Genomic DNA, 25,283 nt, shown 5'->3' on the forward strand with positions numbered 1-25,283 from the left:
TGAGATGGAGCACTGCATAGGGTCTTTTATTTTCCGAATTTTGTTTTAGAAATTTGCCTTAGCACAGTTCCAACTTCTGTCTACCGGCGTCATAGTATTCTGCCGCGAGCGACTAGATCTACGATGTCAACTTTGAATTGGTAGCGGCATCCCTTCACAAAAAGTAGTCCAACCAGAAACAGTAACTTAATCTTGTAAAAGGGAGCAGCTGATATCCGGAAACTGGGAGGAAAGTTTGTATATCCCAACTCATCAATGTATTTATCTTTCAATTGCTTAACTCACACTTTCCATCCGTTCCGTCGTAACGAGTAACAGCTGTAGTACGGTCTTCATCGTGCACGTCGCATCCCCCTGGCTATAAACTGCCTGCACCATTGCTTTATCATATCGTCGCTGAGGAGGAACAGTCAATACAATTCGCTCAGATGCCAGTCTCACTGCGTTAGGATTTGCGTATCGCCACAGCGCATGCGCTGAACCGAAACTGTATCTTTCGGTTTCGGTTTTCGTATGCCCCCTAACCCAAATTCAAAAATGTCGTGTGTGCCACAAAGCTGCTTTGCATTGTGTCAACTTCGCCACGGACATCTCAAAAACACATCAACGCATCCTCATTGAAAGTAATTACTCTGAGGTATACTTTTCAACCTGTAAAATATCACGGGTTACGTTATTTTACGGGGTTTTTTAAATCTCTGGCATTGTTTCCATTTTCCTTCGACGTGTAGGAAGGGTGCTGCAATCGCGTGACGCTAACGCAAGTCGGAAACCCGATTCTAAAGCACCTTCCCGGCGAGGTAGAACGCGAACGCAAAGCGGTCGCATGATGGGGCGAGGCCCCTTTTCTAAACCTCCCTATTCACTGCTCAAGCGGCGCCGTGCTCAAGACTAATCCGCGGCTACTGCGACCGCGTCCCGTTAGGGCATATAACGCCATCTTCCAGGCCTCCCAAGGAATTGAACTTTTTTTCAGGTCAAATTCTATCAGTGATGTGCGGATGTGGAGAGGTGACATCCTGATTCATTATCTGGCAGCAGATTAGTTGGGTACCGGAATAAAAAAGAAAAGGCTAGTGCCGTGCTTTGGCAAATTACTCAAAGAAGGTATGATGCAAATTTTGAAAAGGAAGCCATGCGTTTAAGCGCAAAAACAATGATTGAAGCGCAAGCGTTCCGCATGGCTGACCCCATTTTGTCTTTTTGGCATTATTTGGTTTGCACAGTAGCACGATATCCCGATTATTGCCTGGAGTATCTGAAATACCTAATTGAAATAAATAGGTAATTGCGTCTATGCAGTTTAGTGAATGAAATTGAACTTGAAGAATGAGCTCGTTCTTCTTTCATACCCTATTTTATGGAGTCAATGAAAACTAACGAATTGTGCTTCCGCCTTCGATCCGACGCTATGCTGGGACTGAAATTAAACTGACGCTCCGCTGTATTAAAGGTATGCGTTTCTCAAATGAGTTTGGAGAAAGGGCGCCGGCAGAAAGTACCTCGTGGCACGGCAGCTGCCACCACAAAGGCGAGGAGGGTGTGCGAGACGGAGAACGCGACGAACGCCCCCAGCAGCAGGCCGGCATCCGAGGGGTCCAAGTAGGGACTCTGGGTGGCTCCCGTTTTCACTTTGACCATCACGCAGACTGCGCACACGCTTTCTACGAGAACCACCGTCAGAGCCGACGCGAAGTGGCCCGTCCAGAAGGCGCCCAGGGTCACCCCCGCAGCGATTTGATTCTCCTAGAAAACGAGGAAGAAAAAGACATTGGCCGCTTGCATGCTCTGCATGCTCGACTACAAATCGCATCTAAGCGCACAAGCGTGGTGTTACTACTTCAATACACGGCATAGACCTCATTAGCGGCATCACAACAAGGTCACCGCCGAAGACGGGCCCAATTTAACGTACAGTATGACGGGTGCGCACGTTCCTGGACGCATGAGTGGAATAAAAAAAAATATTATTTGATCGTACGTGTTCTACATTGTCATCGTAAATGTTTGCAGTCTTTAAACAAGTCGTTTTAGCAAAAAGAGCCGGAATCTCCACTGGGTCGTCGCCTGCCATCTGCACCTGCTCTACAGCGTCAAACGCGACTAATGTACACTGTCATTGTTCTGCAAGAGCACTATAACCTCGAGATTTATCTTGAGGCCGTAGTTTTCCCGGGTGCCTTTTCCTGGTTCCAGGTCTCGCGCGTGCATGGCGGTCGCTCTGTATTTCGCCTCGTTTTCTTAATCTGCGAGCAAAGCATCCTGGCGTGACCTGCTTACACACATTGCGACGACTTGGAGCCGACGGCAACAACGCACATTCGGCCGCTATTCACGGTGAGCGCCTTTTATCGCTCAGACGGCCGACAATCCATGCCCCACTGAACGGGGCTACATAGCGCAGTCTACTGATCCAATATTGGAGCCAGTGAGCACATTCGGTTCCCGGCTAATAAAGAATGAACCACGGAACATAATTTCTGCTTACATAGTTGGCTCATCTGAAGCACAAAGACCGGCCAGTATGACAATTTAACACTAAATGAAGTGCAGTAGCGTCATTACAGAGGTTTAGAGCCTAAGTTGTGGCTACCCCTCAAATGTTTCACTGAAACGTAGGCTAAACGCCCTAGGAGGAGGAGGGCGCAAAAAAGTGTAGACATTTTTTATTCCCATTGAATTTATAGGTGACACAAGGGTAGCAGTGCTAATGTATATGTGTCAAAAATTAACGAACAAAATAATGTCTTCAAAGAATCATAAGATATGATATAAAAATTGACGTTGCTTTTCGTTCTCGATGCACTTCATTTCGCATAGTAATACGTAGGCGGCTGCATTCTCTGCATTTTATTAAACAGCTCTCGCTCTCTTTCCGCCGTACGCGCGGAGAGTGGCCAAGTAGGTACTTACACGCTTTAAAGCGGTATTGGCATCAAAGAATAATCAACAAGAATGGTGCCACACTATGCGAGGATGAAAATTTGCTAAACACTTGCGGTTGTTTGGCGCGGCCACACAGAAGTTCATAGTGCGCAAACCTAAGTATGCATGGTAAAAGGAGGAACTGGCACTGCAAAGTTAACATTTCTACGCAGATGCGCATTGGTACAGGCTGAGTAGCCCCACTATCTGGCTATAACACCGTAATGCCAAATTGTAGTATTGTTTATGCAAGTAACCTGCAATATTAGAGCCGTGGATGCGACATCTGAAACGTAAAAGTCTGCTTTGTTGAAAAAAGAAAACTACACAGAGCTGCGAAATCAACAATGTTCAACCGAGAAGCAGGCTTCTTCGGCGATCGCGTTGAGGAATACCAGTGTACAACGTGAACGCACCAGCAGTGACAGCAAACAAGTCGGTTGTGAGGAACGTAACAGCGCAGCTTTCAGGTGCGGCCATTCGGGGCTACTGTATAGCGAAACCATTGATGCCTTGTTTATTCAAAAACATGGTAACAGCTGTGCTTGGTAGTTATCAACCAGACCAGCAATACTGACAGAAGCGTTTCTTTGGCAGCGCTTAAGGTAAGCGCATAAAACAGACGGTAAATGACACTCTGCTGCCATGTTGCAAGCTTCTGTAAATATCTCAGTATCTCAAGACTGCTAATTGGGCTAATGCGAATATTGGATTCATGGATACGATACTTCAGCGCAAAGACAAGGAGCAAAAGACAAGGGACTTTTGTCCCTTGTCCTTGCACTGAGATATCGTATCTATGAATCCAACAATCCAACTAGCCCAATCAGCAGTCCTGATTCACCACATTTCTAGTACAACGAGCATCTTTCTGTCTTAACACAGAATTTCATGACCCAGCCACATTGGCTACGCTACAAGCAGTATCTGTTTGGAAAGTAAAAATATCTTCGTGGCACATTCTTCAAGGCCCTCGTCCGGCGGAGGAGCTGACCATTTGCGGTTGGGTTGCCCCATCAGTAGGTCATGGAAGAAGAATTTGCAGAATCTTGCGTTCTGAGTGATGGCGTCAAGCGCGGTTATACAACAGCTCGCTCGAAGGTCGCACGCTACGCTCGGCGTAGCGTACGACCTTCGAGGAATAAACAGGAACTGCCAACAGTTCTTCCATGAATGGTGCAAGACAAGTGAACAGTTTTTGCACGTGTTGTGCAACAGTATGCGGCCTCAGCTGTCGGTAAGGAAAAAGGCCATCCCATCCAGAGGAAATGTCATGAACCTTGCGTCTATATCTATTCCGGTAAACCATCCGAGACTCCGTCAGTTAGGTCCGAAATTCTGCTTCCAGCCGTCACTCAACCCGTTTGAGAAGATAGCGACCGCAAGGAAGGTGTCGACACTAGCTAAGGAGGATGAATGTTCCAGGTGCGTGTTGGAGTGCATAGGCGTAGTGTCTAAGACTGTGGGTGGCGGGAGATATGCTGGCTGGTTGGGTCCAATGGAGCATTCATTTACGGAGAAGGGTTTTCTGTCCTGACAGCCGACAAAGAAGGTGTTTTTGTGGTGTTACACGAAGCTGTATTTCAAGATAAGGGCAGCGTTGCCCTAGATAAGAATCTTAAGAAGGTGACCACTACCTTAAGCAAGGTAAAAAATGGGGCAAAATCAATTGTTGAGAACCTAAATTTACATACTATGCCCCGAGCAGTAGGAAAAACCAAACGCCTGGAACAATTTTTTTTTTTTACCATTACGGCACACGATGTAGACAGACTGTTTCGCGTTATTGTTTCAGAAAACGTCATTTGGCAGCTTGTATTGTCAAGATGCCTGCAACAGAACCTGGATGCTCTGAAAGTTAACGAACCTTACCGCGTTACGAATTCAGAAGCAATTGTAGAGTAGTTTACGAATCACGGCATTGACAGTTATGTCACGTTTAGCGCTGATGTCGTTGGTCTTTATTATTCCACTTCACAGGCGGCATTGCTAAAAACGGTAGAAAGGTGGAGCACCGAGGAAAACGACGAAATGGAGTTTGTAAGCAAATGTGGCATTTCGGCAGGTGCTTTCGTTGACTTATTAGTCTTTTATTTAAATTTCTCCATCATTTTCTTTATTTTTTAGATGAGGCGATTATATACCGAGAGCCGAAATGTGCAATGGGTCGAGAGAAGCACCAGCTTTAGGTGACATTTTTTGGCAGAAATTAACCGCAAACTAGAAGAGAATTTCAATGGTTTAACACAGCGCATGTTCAGATATGTGGATGGTTACTTGATAGTGATAAGAAGCACTAATTTTTTTAAAGGCAGCAAAGTGGTCTTGCAGAACTTTAGGCGTGAAAGCAAAGGGCTTCAGTTCGCGCATGAAATGCCAGCCAGGGGTGAAATCCGTCTTCAATTCCTTTCAATGCCAGCCATTCGAAAATAGCAAATGCATGTATCCCCTTTTCGTGCCTTATGTCTTCGCTGCAGAAATCTTGCGCTAATCGCATACAAGAGAGTCTTTCTGCACAGTTAACGCGCTTAAAAGAGGTAGAATTTCCTGACGGTGTTATTACTCCTGTGTGCGAGAAGTTGCTAAAAGAAAGTAAAAAGAACTGAATAATATGTTGCCTAACGATAAAAGAACCGATAAAAAAAAATAAACGCTTCGCGTTCATTCCGTAGGTACACAGATTGGAACGTGGGCTTAAGAACGTTGCGCGAGGCATGGAGTTGACCTGCTGTTTTTCTGAAGCCATGGGCTACAAAACATTTGTTCATAAATTGACAAGCGCGCATAGAATAGGGCCGGTAATAGATGGCCTTGTCCTGTCCGTCACGCCGAGCAATTTGTTTCCTGTGCAGTAGATGTTCTTTACAAATTGCCCCTATTGTGCAAAAACGTTTACATAGGACAAACTGGTCGATGCATTGAGACGAGATTAAGGGACCATTTCACATCATTAATAAACTATTCTACTTTACATGTGGCTTCGTATTGCAACAAATGCGGATGCAAACCAGAGTTCCCCAGCTGCTCGATTTTCTATAAAAGCCTGGACCGGACAATGCGTGCACACGCCGAGACTTTTTTTCATTAGGAACTAAAAATACGCACGCACCAGCCAGAAATCACTAAAATTGCATGACAGGGAATACTACTGCATTGATAAGTCGTTTTAGACTGCCAGTGCGTATAGAGAGTGCGCCACGCCTGTTTTTATTTTTTCCCCGAGGATGCTGCGCAGTGGTTTGATTTTGGGTTCTTCTGCGGTCTTTGTTTTGATTCCTTTCTTTTTCCTTTTTGTGTGTATGCATCGTATGCGTAGATCTTCATAAAAAATAGTTGTGACACAGTGCTCGTGTTGTGCACTTGCGTTTGTCCCTTGTCTTTGCGCAGAAGTATCGTATCCGTGAATCTCAATATCTGTTTGTCTGTTTGGCGCTGACTCAATTATTCTCGGTGAACTTTAGAACAAAGGTTCTATCTTCAATTCTTCTGATCCGTGACATTGACGGCGCAATCTGTTAGAGATCAGGAAATCTTCCGCAGTTCTGTGCTATTCTGAAAGATGTGTGCAGAAAGGTTTCAGTGACAGCTTTGTCCTTTTTATCAAAGCATTTAACCCAGCTTTGGCTTTCTTGCAACACTTTACTCCTTCAATCAGTGGGCTGTTGGCTAATGACTGATTGCGAACGTTAATGGACGGACACACCATGCACACTGCACACACTTCACAAATCTGCTTATATGGTCACCTGCAGTACCTCTGCAAGAATTCGGGCCAGCGGCTTTCTTTTCTCTGTACGGAATTTGCAACAAAAAGGAAATGGTGCCCAAATATCTTAATGGCAACAAATGCACGCCTTAAAGTGCATCACTGCGCTCTTCAAGCGAGGCCTTCTTTGTCTTCGTTCCAGAGGTGCAGCTCGTCTGCTCGCTCCCTTTTTCTCACTGTAAAACTGGGCCGATTCCCGAGGCTGTGTAATTGGAGGTGGCGTGGGTCACGCGGTAGGGTTTCATGGCGAAGTCACTGTCTTTCAAGCTATTCTCTGCTCGCATGTGGGACGCACTTCTCCTTGCTTCGTCCTTGAGGTAGTTTATATAAAATGCCCCTTTACTGAATCACAGCTGGTTTCAAAGAAGCTAACGGTGTCCTTGGCAATCATAATCAATATTCTTTTGGGGATTTGCTTTATACTAAAAATAACATGAATATATTTAAATTAACATCAATGTTAATAAAGGTAGCATAAATCATATTTGGCATCTCGCAAACTTGCAAGAAAACTTGCACGCACAAGGGAGTGAGATGGGCAGGAAGCGCGCCGCCTTATACCGCGCGCAAGACACCGGTGGTGAGGTGAGGGGAGACATTCTACTCCTGCATAGGCTGCGTGTGGCGCGGCTGCGCCATATGGATGCGTCTTACCTTGAAAGCGAACTGCGATGAGTACAGTCTAGGCACGCGGAGCGGTGATATAGCTTTGTGTGTGCTGTGTTCTCGCCGCTAGGTTCGCGCTGAAGCGAGAGGCAGCATGAAGATCAATTCGCTCGCTGCTACTGCCGCTGTTCGTCACGCCAGCGCTTTGACAGCGAGTGTACGCGGTCATCGAGTCAGGCGCAAGGTCGATCCAAATAGGTCGCGAAGCTTTGGGCGAAAAGCGGTTCACTACAAATTGTCACCGACATCAGCAAGGGGGGTCATGGGAGCAGCGATTGAAGCACGACTATGTTTGAAGGGAACAAGCATTGGTAAAGAAAAAAGGCGTTTTTTAATTCAAGCGGGACACAGATTCATTCGCCGATAATATAATTTCTGGTCAGTTTTTTATATTCGTGACGATTTAAGAAAATACGATGTAATTTATTTTATTATTATAATAAATACATACATTTACAAACTTGCAATTACATTTACAATATAAATCATACATTTCTTTTCAGCGCCCATCGTTACAGGAGGCGTTGACACAGCTATCACTCGTAATGCAATGCAGCTCTTTAAACCTGCAAGAAAAGCGCGCTCGTTAAGTTCACCTGTTGAAATACGCCCCCTGACACGTTGTGCTTTTTTGCTGGTCGAAGTTTGTCTGAATTTCGCTTCTTTCGTTTGTCTGTCGCTTCTTAACCTGTTCAGTCAAAACTAGGGAGTTACGACCGCCAGATAATTGTTTAGTTGTTTTCGTGTGACTGCACTGGCGGACGGGCTTGGCATCCAAAAATAGGGCCAGCACTCTACACCTAAAGCTTTCGTCGGCCTCCAGAGAAAGTACCTTCTGTGCACGGGTGCGATTTCGACAGTCGTACGGCTGGCTTTTTCCTGCATCACTTTCCGCTCTGAAAGCTCGAAATGACCATCAAGTCGAATGGTGGGGCATTTGAATATATAGCTCTAAAGGCAGGCCAACAAAACAAATTTCGCGCATTCGAAAACAAGGTGACGTCACCTTTGTTTTTAACGAACATGGCGTCACAGTATTTTTCCTTTCGCCGGAAGTGTTCCCTCCGCGTACAGATGGCGCTAAGCCCCACGAACCGCCGATAAACCGCCATGTTTTGAACGTATGGGCTCCTATAGAAGCTTCGCTACCAGGTATATTTACCTTGTCAGATGTGCGCATGTTTGCCGGTGCGCGTGTGACACCATGCTTGTTAACTAGCAAGCCAATGTTGAGAAGTATATAAGGCCAATAAAACTACTATTCCTACTTCGTATAGTTGTTTAATCATTTGCTATCGCAATAAATGATTCGCCTTTCGGGCGAAACTGCTATTTATCAGTATTGAACAGTTACATATTTAAGATTGGAAGCGGCTTCCCAGCGTGTCTTCACCACCGCTCTCTGTCACACCATGCCACTGCTCTCGTTTCGAGTGTCATAGTCGCTATCTAGCAAGTGCCATCTACCAACACCTGATCATCGTCCTCAGCTTATTTTTGTGTCCACTGCCAGGACGAAGGCCTCTCCCTGCGACCTCCGATTACCCCTGTCTTGTGCTAGCGAATTACAATTTCCATCTGGAATTTTCCTAATTTCACCACCCCACTTACTTTTCTGTGGTCATTGACTGCGCTTCCCTTCTTTTGGCACCCATTCTGTAACTCTAATAGCCCGCCGGCTATCCTCCATTTTTGCCTATTAATGTCTATTGCAATATCGGCTATTCCTGTTTGCTCCTCCTACTCTTCCTATGCCTCCTGTACTTCTTGATTACGCAATGCCTCTATGATTGCTGGTATCTCTACTGAACCAAATGCCTTTTCATAATCTATGAAAGCCATATAGCGAGATTGATTGCACTCCACATATTTCTCGATTACCTCGACAACCAATACATATCGACTTTAACTAAACTGCTTTTCACCAAACATCTCACCTTGAGGCCTGTCGCCAGTTCACTGGAAATCTCGTGAATGAGTCGCACGAAAGGGGCAGCGAACGCCAAGGTGAGGATTACGTAGAACATGTTCCGGTATCTTGTTCCGTCTGAGATGGGCACAGGATCGGGGATCTGTCGAGCAAACACGTGGTACAGCTGGAAAGGAAAGAGAGAAGTGGGACTGAGCGTTCTTCGCTAGATGTAGGTCACTTATACTGCACGATTTGGGCTATTTAGGTTAAAAGGTGCATTACTCGGAGTACTTGGGTGAAGTTGGTCTGCACATATCACCTCCTAAGTCGGCTGCAATAGCATATATAGCCTAAACAAACAGCCATAAACAAACAAACCCTAAACAACCCTCTGTACCTAGAAAGGATGGGTGCGACAAGAGTTATTTAGGCTTTATTGTGGATGATCGTATCTCTTGGTGTCCCGCCATTGAATTTTTCGACGCAAATCTCAATCCTTCATCAAGTATGCGGCTGCCTTGATTGTTAGAGGAGCTTGCTGCGACCAAACAACGGCGCTGCAGGTGTACCAGTCATCTGTACTGTCAGGCATGATGTTTGCCTTACCAGTCATGAACGTACCACCTAATTTGATGGTCAAACTGTAACGAGATCATCGCGTTGCCTTTCGACTAATACTTGCATTGCCTCGTGAGGCGCAATATGTTGTATTACACACTGAAGCGGATCAGTTACCCCTGCGGCTACAAGCAGACCAGAGAGCTGTATATCATACTGAGCGTCTGCACCGGGCATCGAATGGTGAATCGCTCCTTGATCGTCTTATTCGCCGTCCGTTTTCTCGCATGAAAAAAATGGTGACATTATTTATGAACATTGCTGACATTTCTGAAAATGCTGCTTTAGTTACGCCTCCGCCTACGAAAGATATCATTGTGCACGTATTACCCATTTACCTCACAATCCCCGACATACACATAAAGTCTGATTTGCCTGTTTCGGCAATATTTCAGTTGGCTCAGTCGCACATCTCCACATTATCTTCAAATATTCACAGATGCATCTGCACACAGCGATGGTCAAAGCACCTCTGCAGCTTTTTTTCTGCCCTTCGACTCAAGTAGAATATATATTTCATATGCCCCAGCCAGTCTCGTAAACATCTGTGGAATACCGACATGAGCTTGGGCAATAAGCCTCCGTGTGAAAAACGAATATTCCGAGAACAAAATGCGACTGCTTTTATAAATAACATCAGAATACCTTTATGATTACGTAATTACAATAAAACCTGATTTCTGCGACAGACACTCGATAAAATATGCATAGAACTTTGACATCGCGATAGCGACAAATAATCGTGCTAAAAGTATATAAATTCTGGCCGATTTCTGAATGATCATCTGTTTTGCCGATTTACGATTTCTTTTTGCAACTTCTTTTTGCAAACCTTGCAATGTGATGGTTCTCGGCCGAGCTAATTTACTCTAACTTTCTCGAAATCCGGAAGGCATCTACTTCGCCAAAACAGAAAGAATGCGGTGTGTCAGCAATGTGTCATCTTTTTTATTCAGGTTTCCTTACAGGTTCCGTCAGGAACATTGAGTATGGGGGACAAATGAATCAAACACATGTTTAACAGAAGCAACGCAGTATCAAACAATACAGTGTGGTTAAATAGTACAAATGAATAAAAAGAAATGTTAAAAAATTAGATATTTTTGATGAGGAGACCAGAATAATGATGCGAACTCTAGCTCAGGATGGACGTATCTTAGGTAAGCAAGTTTACAGAGATTGGCTGGGCAGTTTCGTAAATTACGACGTAAGTAACCCAAAGTTCAGGAAGCCTTGGCGCTAATGATGGTGATGTGCAAGGTCCAGGAAAGATCATGTGTTGGATGCACGCCTAGGTACTTGTATGATGAAACTTGGGATACAGGTATAGTACCCAAGACATATGTAAAGTTAGAATTATTTATTGCGTTTCCGACTGAAGGTTATGAGCCTGCACTGGGATAGGTTAAGGGACATAAGCCAGATTTTGCACCAATGGGAAATAATGTTAAGGTCATTTTGCAGAGCAACATGGTCTTCGACATCAGTAATTGTACGATATGTGATACAATCATCCGCAAATAAGTACATGCATGATGATATGTTAAGCGGTAGGTCATTAATATAGACCAAAAATAAAAGGGGCCCTAGAACACTTCTCTGAGGAACACCGGAAGATACATGGCAACGGCGGGAGAAGAAAGTTATTAACCAATGTGAACTGTTGACGGCGAAAAAGCAAATTCCGGACCCTAGTTATTGTAAGTGAGTCTAGTCTAAGGGCTGATAATTTGGATATTAATAGACCATGAGCTACGCGATCAAAAGCTTTAGGTAAATCAAGGAACATGCAATCAGTTTGTTTATTGGCATCCATGCTGAAGTGTAAGTCAGTGGTAAATTCCAATAATTGCGTCTCGCAAGAAAAATATTTTCTGTATCCGTGTTGACTAGAGAAGAAAAAGTTGTTTGATTCTAGGCGACTGAAAACATGAGAGGCGATGATATGTTCCAGTAGCTTGCAACAAATGCATGTCAGCGCGATCGGACGATAATTATCGGGTGAATGGCTGTTGCCGCTATTGAACGGAGGGACGATTTTCGAAACCTTCCAGTCAGCTGGCAGCTTTCATGACGCTAAGGATTGGTTGAATAAATAGGATAATATCTGAATATAAATTGACGAGGTATTCTGTAATATTTTAGAATTGATAATATCTATACCGGCCGATGTAGATACCTTTAGGTTAGCAATTAGGCGTGAAATGCCATCAGCAGTAATGGTAATGGGTTCCATAAAGCGTCAGTGATATTTAGGTACAAATGATATGTTGGAATGATCTTCCCCTGCGCACACTGAAGAGAAAAACTGTTAAATATGAGTGGGCATTCGCTGTCCGATACTGGTGTTTGGTTAGCATCGTGCAATGAAATATGATCAGAGTCGTCGTGAGGGGACACAATTCACCAGAACTATTTAGGATTGTGTTGAAGAAGAGAGGGCCGGTCGTTGCCGTAATACATTTTTTAGCATCGCATATTGCTTTAGTATATGTTTTAAGAAATTCTTTGTATTTCTTGAACGCCGAAGGATCACACCCATATTTTGTGGCGCGGTAGAAGCGCTTTATTGTGTTTCGTAGTCTACGTAGCGATCGATTGAACCAAGGATTTGTCCTGTCCTTAGCAATCGTTATTAATGGAACGTAGAGATCAATCCTAGCTGACACTTGGTTCCCATACAGTGCCCAGTTTTCTTCAATTGTGCGATTAGTAAAGTTAGGTAAGAGTGACTCATTAAAAGAAGTGTTCCAGATTAGAATTCATATCAACTTAATTAGCCCTGCTGAAGTCATGAAGTTTTTTGGTGATTGACCCTGTATGCGCTAGTGGGACGTTAAGTGTTATCTGAAGCAATTTGTGATCACTGAAGCCATCTAGGTAGGATATTGTTTCTATGGTTTCGGGGGTACTGGTTAATACAATATCAAGTATATTTGATTCTCGAGGGGGCTTGCTTACAACATGGAACAAATTGAAATCTAAAGCAAGATTGAGAAAATCTTTGAGTGGTGGCATGATGAAGGCAAGGAAAGCCAGTCTATTTGCGGAAAGTTAAAATCACTGAGAAGGTATACGTGATCTGAAGCGAAGATGCGCATAGCTTTTTGAATACTGTCACGAAGGTTGTCTAAAAAATTTTGATCGGTCACCGGTGGGCGGCAGCAAGCAGCAATCAATATTTTCTTTGTTGGGGTCAAGCATGCTGCTCAGACTATCTCAAGAGAAGAGTTTGTAGGGATGGAAAAGGAACTAAGAGATTTATTAACGCCTAATAACACACCGCCTCCCCGTCGTGCCACACCATCTTGCCGATAGACGTTGAAGTTGTAGTCTGTAAAAATTTCCCTATCGAGCGTATCGGGGTGTAGCCAGGTTTCTGTCAAAATGACAACATCTGAGTCATTATCTTCAAGAAAAGAACAAAGGTATTTCCGTTTTAGCATCAAACTGCGGATGTTAGATACAGTTATTGAGAGGCGTGAAACTGATGTAGTGGGAGAGAGTTGACCGTCATCTTGCAGATATTTCTATTGTGGCTATCTTTTATTTTCTATGATAAAATCTATAACATGGTCATAAATATAGGTTGTTTTCCCTATGTGCAGCTTATCGACAGAAAGTTTGAATGGCTTTTTGAGCGGTCGCGCGAAGTCTAGCAGCTTCTTCCATGCTTGCCGCGTACGCAGCGAAAAATCTCCCCCGATTGGGTATCTCGTGTCTTTGAGCTTAGGTGCAGAGGACAAAATGGACTATTTGTCTTTAAATGCAGCCAGTTTAGCTATTATTGGTTTGGTTTTGTTATCCGAGAACCCACCGAGACAATGCACACGCTCGAACCTATCACTAGTAAGTGATACTTCGAGGTGCTCAGAGCAGAAGCCAATCACCTTTTGCTCGGACGCAGCCCAATCTTCCCTTTCATCGTCCACTAAGCCAAAGAATAAAAGATTTGACCGCCTAAGCCTGTTTTCTGTATCCTCGCATCTGGCCGATATATTCCGCAATTGACCCTCCACATCTCGAACAGAATTCACTGACGTAGAAACGCCCGAATGTTTGGCGCCACTGAGCGACGCAATGGTTGTTTCTAACTTTACAACCACCGCAGGTAGGCCTTTAATTTCGTGGTCAGCTGCTTCCTGCTTTTCCTTCCCTCCTTTCAATTCGCTCAACATCGTCGCCTGCCTGGTCTCAAGTCTACGAACGGATTCTAGAAGTGAAATCATAATTTCCTCCTGAGGGCCCGGATTCTCTTCCACATCACCGGAAAGCAACAACAGCGTTCTGAATAACCGAACACACACACATGGTGACTGCAACAAAAAACCGCTTGGCCTTAACGTACATTTCTATAGGTGTTATCAAGGAAAGCGTCTCCTGAATTCCCGTATATCCGCTAAGTGCTTTCTATTGATCCATCCTATTTTTTTCATTTAAAGGGCCCCTCGCCAGGCCCCGTAGCATACTTTGGTTATACGCTGCAAGTTATTACGTGTCCTCTAGGGAGCATTCTGCCACAAAACTTTTTCAAATCGGCTCATCAATAGCCGAGATAGAAATATTTCAGTGCCGCGAACCCATGACTTAAGCAAGCGGGCTCCACTGCCAAGCAAGACACTCTCTCCACTCGCCCCGTCTAGCCTTCGCAAGCGAAATTCCTTCCCTGCGTTCTCCCACACCGGACATCGAGGGTCGCGTGACGCATACTTCGGAGGCCCCACCTTCATTTTTTCTTCTCGCATTTTTCCCGCCGCTACGTACTTCCCCTGACGACGTCGCGCGCGAGCTGTTGTTTCGTTCGCGCAGTGCAGGATTTTGCGCGCTGTGCACAAAGAAAGAAGACTAGAGGTATAATTCAGTGCTACACGAATACTGAGGCAGAATAAGCGGATCGGAGAGTATCATCATGCCGCTGCAATGCGGTATAAAATGGAATAGTTTCGGTACCTGCGCACGTGGCCTCACGACGGTGGGAACAAGCAGACAAAGCGGAAGTACATCTCTCTTGCTTCCGTTTGTGTGTTTTATTATTTCTCTAAACTTCACTTCATCAATTCAAGCAACAGATCGCACAGATAACACATGTTGTCTTGAATAATCCTCGAAGTTACGTGTCACCACGAGCGACGTCACACTACGGACACGATTACGTATCAGGGGCACGATTACGTCACCGTCTGGCTTGGGAAAAAATTCATAATCGTGTTTAGCGCGCCAAAACCTCTTTCTGATTATGAGGCACGTCGTAGTGGAGGACTCCGGAAATTTTGACCACCTGGGGTTCTTTAACGTGGACCTAAATCTAAGTACACAGGTGTTTTCGCATTTTTTCCCCGCCGAAATGCGGCCGCCATGGCCTCGGCTTGGAAACCGACGGCCGCGAGTGAAGAAGGAAACGGCGTTCGATTTGAAATGTCAGATCTTTCCGCGGTGCGTAGCCATGTAATACTTTGCAGAGACGATCGATATCGCGCAATGTATGCTCTGCGCTTGCCTGCTCGAAATGGCCAGACCTGGTGAGGGACCCTTTAATATAACCTGGAGGACTTCTAATGTCTCGCGTATTTTTGTTTGAAACAGCACTAAACGATACCACAAGGTGGAGATAGACTTATAGATTATCCGTCTAGAAGTCTACCCTCGTTTTCTTTGTGCTAATGCATTGACTGTAACATATTGACTATAATAATATCGATTTCATCCGTATAAAGTTGCCACCGAAGTTCCCACTGCTGTTTCTAAGTTTGAGGCATCCATGCCAAACGGACGAGGTGACAAAATTTCCACGTGACTTGCCGCTGTGTCCCTCTCTTTAATAGAGCCGGTGCTCACGTCACATGAGATGCACCCCAGTCCATAGCAGGTGGTGTCACTACGGTTTCCCACATACGTCGTTTTCTTATCATATGACAAAAGCTCTGGCATTCCAACGAACGACGAACTGGTTATAAGAGAACCATAGCCTCTATATCTAGCATATTTCCCCTTAGTTTCTCTTGAACTATCTAATTCCGCATTCTGCGCAATAAAAGAATATTGATTGTACATATAAGGTACCACAAGATAAATGTTCAATGCAACGTGCTGTGATTGCAAATGCTTAATATAACCACCAATTCTTATGCCACATTTCTAGATTTACAAATTTATTTTAAACGCTCAAACACGAGAAGAAGTTCCCCTTAAAGCACGCTGGAGCGTCGCATGCACTAGTTTTTGCATATACGTGCTCTTCTAAACTTTGTTTAATTACTACAACAAACCAAACAACACTTTGTTATTCGCAAGCAAATATTTTACTCCTGTTACAATTTAAAAACTCTGAATGGTATGTTGGCGCTAATGTTCGCAATTGCGTCTCGTTAATTTATGTGAAATATGGCAGGTTCAAAATATATGATCCCGTTACATGAACACGAGCATGGTTAAATTGCATCAGAAATACCTTGTTTTTTTGTTTTTTTAACCGTGCAGATTTTTCAAAGCCCCCTATGGCAGTTAGCATAATCATTGTCCTTGAGCTGGATTATTCCAAGTGGCGGACATCCCTTACACGAGAAATTAAAATGCATCATCAAAAAAAAATTACTAATTAACCTTTTAATAATTGCCTTAAGAGACATATGCAACATTGCAAATAGCCGCCGGTGTGTTTGCAAAGCGTATTCACTTAGAACGAAATACCAAGTTGACAGTAGTTTCGAGATATTCATTCCCAAATTGCGTAACAAAATGCATGGGTGTCCCATTTACATTTGTGCTTCAGTGCATAAAACGAAGGTTTTGTGAAAAAGTGGAACAATAGCCTTTTTACACAAACTGTCTCGCCTCATATCTAGAAGTCCATGCAATCCTTAGAATTCGTTCCAAGTTGAAATACCTTGCAAACTCACCGGTTGCATTCTTTATTTCAGATTAGTTTTTTTATTTCAGATATTTGTATTCACCCTTAATATTTCCAGATATTTCCACGTTGTATGACAAGCTAAAACCCGTTCTGCTCTTCAAATATCTATAGGTTATCTGTCTCTCGTTTCTGAGAGCGTATTTTTCAATGAGTATGTTTAATTGCTTCCTATACACATATTATTTAGAAATGTATCGCGGCTCACTTGCTGCTAGACTTTGTAGGGGACCGCAGTTTTTTCAAGCTGCACTTAGCGGCTTTTTTTTCCGTGCTCTCATATTTCCCATGGAGAAATAAAAGTTCACTTTGATTTATTTATTTATTTATTTATATTGATGGAGTGCCGATTGATTGATTGGTTGATTTATTGAAATAATAAATTAGAACATGTGGCTTCAAGTTGGTAGCTAAAAAGTGAAGTAGTACTTTTTATAAATTAATCGATTATGAATTTTGATGGCTTATGCGAGTGGATGTCCGCCACTTCGAGTAAACCGGCTCAAGGACTACAATTACGCTATTTGCCACCGGCAATTTTTTTCAATTATGTATGGTTTAAAGAAAACATGCCCTATTCTTAACAAGTGCATTTTTGGTGAGCTGTTACATATTTGGAATATCAAAACGAGTGTGAATGTTTGCGATGAGAAATGATAGAGAGTATTTCTTATTGCGTCCCGCTAAAGGTGCGCCCGTTTGCAACTCCGCTTTCAACTCACTTTAAGCAAAAAAGGAATAAAAGGCAGGCCCCATAAAACAAGATAGTTTTACGAATAACGAAAAACTTCCACAGAAAGGCGAATGGGAGAAACAGACAAATTAGCAGCATATGTGGTTCGAACTTCGACGGCGATAACATTGCAGATGCGTAGCAACAGCAATGATGTGCTAGTGCTGGTTATTAATCTCTTGAAAACACGCACTGAAGCTTATTCTTGAGGTCATTGTTCAATATTTATATAATCACGGATTGGCTTGAGTGCATTCTCTCATCGGATCAAGCGTGAAGGAGTTTTCCATCTCTCGACGTCTCATCTAATGGCGTTTACGTAATATAAAAAAGCTTCGTGCAGGTGCACGTAACGCATGAACACAGACTCAGAACCTCGTAGTTCGTCCTTGTGGCAATAAAAATAACGAGAAGCACACGATAGTACTCACAGGCACATCAGTGGTCATGTTTCTTTGAAGATTTATGTGGGCCGTGTCCAATGCCTGCTGAAACTGGAAAGCCGCATCTGAAATACATGAGAACAGCGACAATGACGTCAGCTGTAAGTCGATATTTTTGTACGCTAGGTTGTGAGGCTTCAGGCAGATTTGCGGAATATTGCAGTTTAGAGTCCAAAAAAGCACAATGAGAAAGCCCGGAAGAGGAGTGATTCCAGCAGCACGTCTGGAGTTTAATCAGTTAAAAGAACACCTGCTGCTTTTTTTTCTGGCGGTGGGAGGGTCTGAAAAACACACCGGTGTTTTCATTTCAACTCGAAAATTGCGGCAGAACCCACATAACGATGACTGTCGACGGCAACGCGTTAAAGTTGAATCAATATAGCGACCCAACGTATTCCCATGGTCAAAGCGAGTCACGCATGAGGCGTGTTCTGCAGCGGGACTCTTCCTTCACGCTTTCCCAAGGACGCCCGGCCCCGTCTAGCGCCGCCGCCGCCAAGTCTGCGCATGATCTCCGAAATGCATGGCGCTCCGATGCGTGCGAACGCTGAGAAAGGCGTCATGCGACAACCTGGGCTTCTTTTTGGACGCACCGATTCATCTAACGACGCTGCCGACACTGCTGGTGGCAGTGCCTAGGCACTCAGAGACAATATTAACAATAATATCAGAGACAATAATAAGAGCCTTCAGGCGAACTTGACAAACTGGGCGAAGCATCCGTCATCGGGCACGAGTTCGCGGTAAGTACAGCCGGTGACAGCGTAGCTAGTCTTCCTGCTACCAAGTGCACCGCGGGCAGCAATCACAATTATCATTCTGTGACGCTTCCCAACGGTGTGGCCCATTAGTGCGGCCCACCTGATGACCAGTGACCTTAATTTAGGCATCAGCAAGTATTAGTTGTTCTTCACTTCCATCTCTGCGACACCAACCACGGATATCTGAATTCCTGGGGACATAGGGCATCTGGTGGCATCGTTTAGTCGGGGTGACCATTACAGTGAACAATGGAAGCCGGAGCTTGTTTATGTGTGTACTTATGAACATTCGCAGCCTCCCTTCCCCCGTAGCACCTGGAGAGATCGGCGAGACCATTTAAATTTATTTATTTATTTATTTCATCCTCCACACAATTGAAATGGCATTGTATACAGTGTGTCATGGCTCTAGCAGCTTGGCGCAGGCAATCGTGAAAGATTCTATACATTGAGATGTGTACTTGTTTATGTTTGACCTGTGACCGCTTTTCACGGGCTAACGAACGTTAAATGTTATCGCTCGCCGGAAGAATGTTATCTCGAATGTTATCGATGGTTCTATTTTGTGCGGTCAGGGAAGCTTGAGTAATCTGATTGCATGAGCGACGAGAATTCTGTTGTACTTCGTGCAGAACACGCGGGCACCGACGATTACTCTGTAACCTTCCATGACTCTTGTACAAAAGCCGACGCGCTTGACCCGCAGATCAGATTTTCCAAGATCGCCGACTGTGTTCGCGGATATCTCTGTGCTTTGGTTGTAACTTGCTTTTGTGGGCAATGAAATAAGTCCAATAAAAAGAAGTTATTGACAGTTTTGCTGCTGTGTTATTCCTCGCCACTACTACGTGACAACATGCATCATATACAGAACAAAGTGCCACAATCGGGAATTGCTGGAAGCGAGAAGTCAAAAGCTCATCAATACTGGGCAACGACAAATGCTGTGCGTGATAGCCACCACGTAATAACTCTAGCATCTTTCCGAAATCACTGGATAATATCTGTAAGGTAATCTTCGAACCAACTTTACGTCTTTCACACACCGATCGCCTTCTTGTCGAGGAACATCTGCCTCATCAGTGGGGAGCGACCGAGCCGAAACGTCTCGGGCACGAACGCGATGTCGGGCACGAACAGGAGCAGGCTGTAGGCGAGGCGCGCCCCTTCTCCCGGCCACTCGTTGAACAAGACGCAGGGCCGCTGTGACCCCTGAGCTGAAGCGGCCTTGCAGGCTTCGAGAACCGCCCCTTTGTCCCACTTGGCGGCGTAGAAGTTGTCCGGATGAATGGCGGCCTTGGACTTCTCGCCAGATTTGTTCGTTGTTCGCATCTCTGAAATGTAGGAGGTGGAATCATTGTTTTCTCAACCTATAAGGTATTATATTCTGCACTAATTGGAGAGACCACGTATAGTACAAGATGAGCATAGAACGAGGGGTAAAAGTGGAAACTGTCATTGCGAGAGCATTCCAAAGCATATACAAAAAAGAAAGAAAAATAAGTGTCGCGACCGAAGCGCAACAAGACCGATACAATATAAGAGGGCGAATCAGAAAGCATTTGCCCCTATTTTTTATTAGCCAAAATAAGGTACATGCAGGTAATTACAAATATACGTTCTATTCTACGAACGTCACACTATATGTTTACTCATAGTCCCCACACCGGCTCAGACATTTGTCCCATCGCTGGACGAAATTTGAGATGCGCTTGTAGTAGAATTCGTCCAGCTGACTGTGGAACCACCGTCGGACTGCTGTCTGAGCTTCATCGCTGCGCGTGAGTCGCTGTCCACCGCCACCTCACACTTCTCAAAACGAGACACCTTTGCCCATACGTGCGCTGCATTTCCCAGTGGATGTCGATGCGCGTTCGTCCCTTGCTCCATAGAGAACGAACACCACTTCGTTGCTCGTAGGCCATGGACATGGGAAGCACATTCGCCATTTGAACAACTGGCAGCAGCGCCGTGCCGTCGAGCTACCGCCAGATAAGGCCGGGTCAGTCCAAGAAAGTTCCACCGCAGGGAATGGATATGTTGACTTCGCATTTAAGCCGTAATTTGGCAAAAAAAAATAAAGTGGCAGAAACTTCTAGATTCGCCCTCGTACTCATGGTGCAAGTAAATCAAGAAGTTTACTCGCAGATTGTTCGACAAGCTGATGCAGAAACGCACGTATTGCAATTTCTTACGTTGGTAAGACAATAGGTCGCACACTAATAGTGATCGCCTTGTAATTGTCAGAGTATTAGCAGCACAAAACAAGCGAAAATGAACAATGCAATAGTGGAGGGCTCCTAAATAATGTTCGCCATCAGATGTTCTTTATTATGTACCATAATACAAGAAGAGCGGCGTTTTAACACTTCGCCTTCCTCAAAAAGCGGCCGCTTGTGCCCGAAAAGCACATCCACGACTTCAGGCTCAACAGCCACGTGACAAATCCACTGGGCCTTCACGGCGCCTGGTCTTCTGGTTTCGGTGTAGGAGAAATGCATTTTGTTGCTGGACTTCTGACACCATTTTTTTTCGTGAGAAGCTTTAATACGCTCCATTGGTAAAATAATGAATTTGTTTTGTGTCGATGCAGACGTCGTGTAAGCATGGACTCCGCCGAACTGTGCTCCTAATCTGTAAACTGCTCATTCGTAACATTCAGGTTGAAATAAATTTATTTTTGCATGTTTTAAAAGAACACGTAAATATCTTACGTACGCCCATTGACTACGTATTGCTTGTCCTAGTGCACAGATTTCCTGCTTACTTTTCAGTACAAACAATGCTGAGCACGCCGTTGAATGTTCGAATGTCGGTTACGGCGGCCACATTTCAACTAGAGGTAATGCAGAAGCACTCGTGTACTGAGTTTGATTGTTCGTATAACAAGCACAGGTTGTCAACACCTATTCCACAGCCATCTATTACAGTCCCCGTAAGGAGCCTCAGTATTGCTTTAGAACACGAATCCCATCGATCAAATCTTAGCGATTTCTAGTTGCCTCAAACTTTCCCGTATTCTTTATTAAAATCTACTTTGCGTTCATTGATTGTATTCAATAGTTTATTCATTTCTCTCTGATTAGTTAACATCAAAACATTTATGCTCCTACGTACCTTTACTACCACATTTTTTGCTCAAATCAGGCCTCTTCCTTGTTTTTAATGCAGTTTCACAGGCCCCTGGCTTCAAACCTGGTTGCAAAAGTACTTTGTTGCTGATTAGTTCAGATTGAACAGCTACCGTACTGCGCATAATGCACAAGAGAGGGCACTATGTCCTCTTTTTTCTTTCCGCGCTTCCTTTTCTACTCATAGTTTCGCGCAGAGCGTCACTTCTTCAAATCTGGCTTCTCTAGTAGTGCCGGTTATGTTCTCCATCATGACATTCCCTCTGCGTTTGCATATTCCCTCTCAGGCTGCATACTCATTCGGGAACAACAACCGCGCGACTTCCCATTTCACTACTGTCAGGTGAGCAGAAATTTTCCACAACTGTCTATTTATTGTTTCAAATGAAGGCGGCTCCTTGCTTCAATAAAATATTGCCGCTATATTTTTCCCTAACACGTCTAAAGCATCAGCTGTGGCTGAATTGGCGTGCACGATAGACTTCCGTCGTTTCTTTAATTCCAGCGCTTGCCCAACTTACCTCACTGCCTCTGATCTGGTCTTTGCATGCTAGTTTTTAATCTTTAATCCTTTGTTGTTGTTTTTCTTTCTTTTTTTCTGTCAGACAGCCGCTGCAGACACTGCATTGGACTTTGCCGGGACAGCAGTGATCGGTCAGGATTTCTTGAGAAATCCGTTAACCACGGCGCTCGACGGTGCGAGGGCACGAACGTACGACCACCCGAAGGTGGGGAAGCAGCATCGCAGAACAAGCCTGTGACAGCCGGTGTTTACCTGTGAGACTTATCATCACAGTACCACGGGCGTACTTGACCGACCTGTGATTCACAGACGTATCGTTTTTAAATCTTGAACCGTGCTGGTTCCTTATCAAGACTTTCTCCTAGTTTTCTTTTTTTATATTGTACCCTTAGGACCTGGAGTACTTTAGAGGGGAGTGGGTAAGAAACACATACGTCAGGAAATGACAAAGGCAGCAAATGGTGATTAGTTATTACAGCGAAATTGATTAGCTAATTATATCCGGGAATGATGATGTCTGATAAGGCCGAACGAAACTTTGAGTTGTCCTTGATTGCGACAACTGCGCCGGAAAGGTGGTTCCATTCCTCAGAGGTCCTAGGAATAAATGGTTCGTGGCAGGTTCTGGTGTGGCATTGAATTATTCCGACCTTGTGGCTATGATCAATACGAGAGGAAATGTAGTTAGAAGATCATATTAGATTATCGCGCAGGTAGAAATTGTGGAAATATAGTTTATGAAATAAAGCAAGGTGAAAGTATTTACGTCGGGTTGAGAGAGGAGCAAGTAGCAACGCGCTTTTCATCGCCGTTACGCTTGTTGTGCGGCTATAATTTCTAAAATGAATCGCGCGGCGTTGTTTTGGATTAGTTGAAGTTACTTATAAGGGTTTTGAGGTGTGGGTCTCAGATGGATGATGCGTATCCCACTTTACTCTTAACAAGCATTTCGTATAAGATTAACTTTAATGATATAGGAGCAGACCAAAAATTTTGACGAAGACAACCTAGCATGCTGTAATATAATTAACTGATAACCTTGTTAATGTCCACTTTGGCACCATAAGCTGAATTCAGGCAAGCGCACGGCGGTCACTACTTAGGGTAACACGCCTCTTAGCCATTGTGTGACATACGACAAAGTTCGAATTACGCATTGTAGCATATAAAGAATACGCGATGCCGACCTTTGCTTTGACGTCTTCCTCTCTCCGGAGCGTTCTTCCTCAGCTTTACGTAAGGATCATCGATGGATGCGAACGCTCTCCTCACCAGCTCCTCGGTGTAGTCTGTGCGAGGGACGTACACTACGCCAGGCACCAAGGCGTGGCCCAGCGCCACGCTGGTGGACTCCATCCTCCGCAAGTCGGGGAGAGACCTATTATTTCAAGTGGCTATGACAACGCAGCCACATACAGAAAATACACATACTGGCCTGCCGAAACAATGACTGTACCTTGGATGGTAGTGGCTGGCGGAGGAATCAATACATGCTACCTTGTACCATTTCAATGAACTTAATAAGCCTGCTGATTTTGAATAGACTAATGTGCTGCTGGGCTATTTGAGACATAGTCCTAAAAGACCAGATCATTTCAGAGCTGGAAAACTGAGCTCTAGTAGAGGGATCTTGTTTCCTGTCCTCGTTTTTTGCAGTATTGTCATATTTCCCTTTTAATAACATAGAAAGAGGACTGTCCCAACGTTTGATTCCAGTGTGTAGCTTTGCATTGAATATGAAAAGAAAATTCACAATGGAACCAAAGATATGCCGACCGATAACCGATAACCATTTCACTTGCTGAACTATAGACTGTCCCATCGTCTTCATCTCCGGGAAGCCACTTGGACAAAACTGTGCATCGCGCTTTCTTCTCCTACAACTTTCGAAACCCGGAGTGCGAAAGTAAAGTTGAATTCTGCGGAGAGCGGTGGGGCGCTCTTATTGTGGTACCACTATAGGCAGGCTTCAACCACTTTCGTCGTATCGTTATCTGGCTTAAAGACATGGCCCATCCCGAAGGAAGTGCAGTTTAATACTGCGTCTCGAAGCGCTAGCCCTCACGATTGAAGAATGCGAGCCACATGCACGTGATGCACGTGGCAGCCGCTTGCAAAATTGAAACGTCCGGTGTGTGCGTCACGTGCAAGTTGCTCGCATTCTTCGCTCGTGAGGGCTAGCGCTTTCGGATGCTGGGGCTTCGAGATCGGCCCTGGTGTTTAGTCCAGTGTCTGTGGAAGAACTCTGGTTTGTTTTCAAGTATTTTTCACAGTGAACATGCAGTCACAGTGTGTGTTTGGGGGGGGGGGCGAGGGGAGGGGGGGGTTGCTGGTTGTTAAGAAAATAACATGAAGCGCTAAGTTTCCTTTGATGAATTTCGTGCACAAACCGCAGCGTCGGTAGTGAATGTTACGCCACAGATCGCAAAGTATAATGGAATTTTGAGGCCGCTGTTTGTTTCTGTTTTAGAAAAAACTCTCAAGACTCCCTGCGTTGAGTTCTTGGTTCTTTAGGACTTGGTTTATTATTGGAAAATATGACGCCACAAAGACCTCTATTCGTCTTACCAACAATGCCATCGGGGTAAAAAGCCCGTTACTGAAGCATAAGTTACCATGCCAGCTTAACATTCCGTGCTCAATTCGTGTCTCTTTGATAAATGTAAGTACAATAGCAGCCTGTAGGAACTACCTCCGGAAGGGTGCATGTCTGGTATGATTATTTCAACTATATACTTTATTGCGTAGTAATGCGTCCAGTACAGGTTTCACTTACTGGAAATGTCTGCACATTTTTTCTAAGTTAGGAGCTCCTAGGCAACTTTCGAGTTTCTGTATTTATTTCTGGAGTGCATGCTGGGCACATCGTATTTCTAAAACTCTTTTTACCATCTAGCG

At 44.4% G+C, this 25,283-nt stretch overlaps 1 protein-coding gene across 9 annotated transcripts in view; it reads right to left on the reverse strand.

Moving 5' to 3' along the window:
* Window positions 1–25,283, reverse strand: part of LOC135908829 (phospholipid-transporting ATPase ABCA3-like) — a 324,046-nt gene that overhangs the window by 288,173 nt on the left and 10,590 nt on the right. For 8 of the 9 annotated variants that reach the window (XM_065440659.1, XM_065440663.1, XM_070532568.1 and 5 more), the window contains exons 3-7: window positions 23,573–23,763; window positions 19,778–20,065; window positions 17,959–18,035; window positions 9,295–9,453; window positions 1,503–1,746 (exon numbers count right to left, since the gene is read on the reverse strand). In XM_065440659.1, the coding sequence (XP_065296731.1) occupies window positions 1,503–1,746; window positions 9,295–9,453; window positions 17,959–18,035; window positions 19,778–20,065; window positions 23,573–23,763 (959 nt within the window). The remainder of the gene's footprint in view (window positions 1–1,502; window positions 1,747–9,294; window positions 9,454–17,958; window positions 18,036–19,777; window positions 20,066–23,572; window positions 23,764–25,283) is intronic. The other variant, XM_065440664.1, reaches the window with a different exon arrangement.

The sequence above is a fragment of the Dermacentor albipictus genome, chromosome 1 (genome assembly GCF_038994185.2).
Source record: "Dermacentor albipictus isolate Rhodes 1998 colony chromosome 1, USDA_Dalb.pri_finalv2, whole genome shotgun sequence".
In the NCBI taxonomy this organism is placed as follows: domain Eukaryota; kingdom Metazoa; phylum Arthropoda; class Arachnida; order Ixodida; family Ixodidae; genus Dermacentor; species Dermacentor albipictus.